This window comes from Balaenoptera musculus, chromosome 7 (assembly GCF_009873245.2).
Source record: "Balaenoptera musculus isolate JJ_BM4_2016_0621 chromosome 7, mBalMus1.pri.v3, whole genome shotgun sequence".
In the NCBI taxonomy this organism is placed as follows: domain Eukaryota; kingdom Metazoa; phylum Chordata; class Mammalia; order Artiodactyla; family Balaenopteridae; genus Balaenoptera; species Balaenoptera musculus.
The window spans coordinates 92,351,173-92,355,210 of NC_045791.1; the positions used below are offsets into that span (position 1 = coordinate 92,351,173).

General features: G+C 44.0%; 1 protein-coding gene across 2 annotated transcripts; it reads left to right on the forward strand.

Moving 5' to 3' along the window:
- The first annotated feature begins 365 nt into the window (after positions 1-365).
- Positions 366-2,848, forward strand: RPL37A (ribosomal protein L37a). 2 transcript variants are annotated; one of them, XM_036858359.1, is made up of 4 exons: positions 366-451; positions 858-986; positions 1,561-1,643; positions 2,722-2,848. In XM_036858359.1, exons 1-4 carry the CDS (start codon positions 449-451, stop codon positions 2,783-2,785), a joined length of 279 nt encoding a protein of 92 aa, XP_036714254.1. In that variant the 5' UTR covers positions 366-448; the 3' UTR covers positions 2,786-2,848. The 2 variants fall into 2 exon arrangements, with proteins under 2 accessions (XP_036714254.1, XP_036714253.1); XM_036858358.1 differs by lacking the exon at positions 366-451 and adding an exon at positions 704-724.
- The last annotated feature ends 1,190 nt before the right edge of the window (positions 2,849-4,038 follow it).

Here is a 4,038-nt window from a genome sequence, read left to right on the forward strand (position 1 = left end):
TCTCACTGGCCTCACAGGCCCTGCACAGGGCCTGCCGCTTTTAGAAGGCATACTGCAGAAAGCAATGAGATTTGGAATCGTAAGATCTAAGCCCTTCTCTAAGACAAGCGCCAGTGAGCAAGTCACTTAAATTCTGAATCTTGTCCATAAAAATGATGGAAATCGTACCTGCTTTGCAGGATTTCGTGAGATATGTGTCAGATAATGTCGATGTGTGAAAGTGCTTTTGCTACACAGTTTGTTGCTACAACTTGTGAAACAGAGTAAACCTGTCGTAGAAGCGTCCAGCCACACCCTCCGGGAGGCGCCGGGAGCGAGAAAAACCTCCGCACCATAGAGTTCAGTTCCTAGCTGGGCCTCCCATCCCTCCACTTCCGCTTGACCGCCTAAAACCGCGCCTGCGCACTTGGCCACTTCCTCTTTGGGCTTGGACCTAGGTTGCTGCGTCATGGTGAGTGTCGGTCCCGGGTGAGGCCTAGATGTGTATCCGCTTGCATCTACCCTTTTTTTGGTTTGTTTCTTCGCCCTAACCTACCTCTCTGCTCGCCCGCTCTGTGCCGTGTCCCTGGCCTCCGTGTCCTCGCCGCTCCTTTCGGACGCAGCCTGGAGCGGACGGGCGGGGCAGCTTGGCGGGGGCTGGCGCGTCCGGCCGGGTTAACCGGGCGCCCTCGGAGCACCGGGCCCAGCGTCGGTCCTGGTTTTACCGGGATGGGGTGGAATGGGGGGAGCTACGTGACGGGCGGGGGCTGGGTGGGTGGAAGAATGGCGTATGGAGGCTCCGGGACCTGGTGGAGGGGCGAAGTCCCCGTTTCTGCGTCCTAATATCGTTGGTTTCTCTCTTATCTCATTCTTAACAGGCGAAACGCACCAAGAAGGTCGGAATCGTGGGCAAATACGGGACCCGTTATGGTGCCTCCCTCAGGAAAATGGTGAAGAAAATTGAAATCAGCCAGCACGCCAAGTACACTTGCTCCTTCTGTGGCAAGGTAGGATGGGCCCTGGGGCGGGGGAGAGGGAGGGAAGGTTTCCTTCTGAAGTGAGCCCGCTCTTGAAGGAAGTTTATAAATGGTTTGCTGGTTCTAAGCTGTTGAGCGGTTAGAGTTGCACATACCATCGGTGACCGGTTATGAGATAAGGGTATTGTTTATAACTTCAGGTTTTGTCAAACGCTTTTCATTTAAAGAAAACTATTTGGGAGCTAAAGGGGGAAAAATTATTTGGCAGCCCCAGCCGAAGCCGAACCTGCTTTGTGGGACGTGTTCTGTAAGTTTTGTCTACTGATGTTGCTGGAGATTTTTGTTAAATATTTGTATGTTTATTGTGTGCAAAAGTACTGTTATGGCAATGCTTGTTTTTGGGGGAGGGAAGGGTCTTTCACATCCCTGGCAGTGTCACCATGGTGAATGCAAATTTCGCACCAGCGAACTTGAAATTAGAAAAAACATGAATAGCCACATAAAATATACCAGCTTTAGTTTTCTAGTGTAATTGAGACTCCTGGACGTTTATTATATAAAAGGCTTTTTTTTGGTCATAGGAAAAATTGATTGTCTTTTACAGACCAAGATGAAGCGACGAGCTGTGGGCATTTGGCACTGTGGTTCCTGCATGAAAACGGTAGCTGGTGGTGCGTGGACCTACAAGTGAGTCCATTTCTTTATGGTATTTGGAAGTGTTTGGACCATGTCGAAATTCCAGGTTTGTTGCTGGATGGGCTAGTTTGTTTAACAGGTCTGTTAGTTGGGCTGACTGCTGAACACTTGTGTGGCAGGCTGTTTGTATAAAAATTAAGAGGTCAGTTAGCTTATTACTGTATGTGTATTGAGGCCATCTGGGCCACCACACCTTTGCCATTCTAAACAGTATTGGTTGGACTTCTCCAGCTTTGTGAGTGACAAGGGCCAGGTGATATTTTTGCTGTGGTAAACCTCTCTGCTGGTTATTGATTATGTGTACTCTTGAGTTTATCCATTTCTGGAAACTCAGGCCACTCTTGAAGGCCTCTAACCTTGGAATTCATTGCTGACCCTGAAGGTTGACATGTTTTTCCTCTAGCTAGTGTGTGGACTTGTGCTGTCCAATACACTAGTCACTTACCTATAGTAAACTGATTTGGTTAGTGTAGTTGAAGTTGTTGGTTTTTGTTAAATTTAAATTTAAAATTGAAGCAATGTGTAAAACATTGGAAAATGTTGAAATGATAATGTGGATATGCATATAAGCACCTGTGGGAGTATCTATGAGGATGAAAGGGGAAGTGGGGAGTTGGTTGCTCTCTTGGTTGTGATGGTTAAATTAGCATTCATCTGCTGTGTGGGGTGGGGTGGTTATATGTTTTTCAGGTACAGTTCCTGAGTATCGTGGTAAAACATTCTTTTGTCATTTCCACAATGTGCTTTAGTCTGCTTTACTGCCTTAGTCATTGTTTTCTTGATATCTCATTGTACCGTCTTATAATTTATTAGTTTCTTCTGACATTCTGTCCATTCTCTTTTAATGAGTTTAGGCAGCCTCTTGTAGTCATTCCTTCGTGTTAATTTCATGCTCTACTGTCTGAGAAATCAGATGCATGAGGTTGCCTAATTCTTCAGGTTCTGAAGACGTGGCTGTTAATAGATACCACCATCATCATTAAGATTATAATGTAAAAATGAGGCACATTTCTCATTTGCCATTCTACATGTTAACTAGTTTTGGAACCAAATTTGTTTTTCTTTCCAGCACCACTTCTGCCGTCACAGTAAAGTCTGCCATCAGAAGACTGAAGGAATTGAAGGACCAGTAGAAGCGCCACCATTTGATACGTTGCTAGCCTATAATAAATGGGTTAATTTATGTAACAAAATTACTTTGGTTTGTTGTTAATTCTATTAGTTAGACGTTCTTATTTGCATTGCATTAATTTGCTTTCTAAAAAAGGACTTGGATATTAAAATTCTTTTAATTTTTGTTGGAAAAACATGCTGAGGTGGGTTGTCATAATCCACTTTTTTTTTCAATAGTCAAATGATACATAAGAATAAGAGCCTAAGTCTGTACTTGCCAGTTAGATTTCTTTAAGATACATTGGTTCAAAAAATGCAAGCTGTTTTAAAATCACAGTTAATATATATATTTTAATATTTTGAAGGTAGGATGACATACACTGCCTATTAACTTTTGGTGTTTTGTCTGACCACACATGGACCTTGTAGAAATGTCTGACACAGGCCTGCAGGAATGGGATTTTGGATCCACATAGGGAGTTGAATAAGCATTAGGTGGCTGCGGTTAAGAAGCACCCACTCAGCCAAACTGCCTGGGTAGTTGTACGGTGTATGTTAAGTTTCTTAACTTCTCTGCTTAGTTTCCTGCGTAATGCCTGGTGGTAGAATGGAGTATATGATGGGAGCTGGGATTACTAATTTGGAGTCTTATTTGAAGGCTTTTGTGTTACTTTGCTTGGGAATTTGGGTGTGATTCTGTAGGCAATAGAGAATTACTAGAATTTTAAAAGTGGTAAGGTAACGTTTAACATTTGTTGAGTCTGGGTATTCTAAGCATGAAGTATCATTAAATACCACAACAACTTAATGAAGTGTAGATAATATTCTCATTTACACATGACAAAGTTATATAACTTGTAAATGATGAAGCTGGGATTTCAACCCGTGCATTCTTGGTTCCAGAGCTGATATGCCTAGACATAGTTTTTTTTCTTTATGATAGTTTAAGAAGAGTGGGTGGGGAACATAGAGACCAATTAGAAGGCTGTTGAAATAGTAAATATTTTTGTGGCTAAAAAAATAGTGACTTGTTAGGCTTCCCTGGTGGCACTGTGGTTAAGAATCCGCCTGCCAGTGCAGGGGACACGGGTTCGAGCCCTGGTCCGGGAGGATCCTACATGCCATGGAGCAAGTAAGCCCGTGCACCACAACTACCGAGCCTGCGCTCTAGAGCCCACTAGCCACAACTACTGAGGCTGCGTGCCGCAACTACTGAAGCCCACATGCCTAGAGCCTGTGCTCTGCAACAAGAGAAGCCACCGCAATGAGAAGC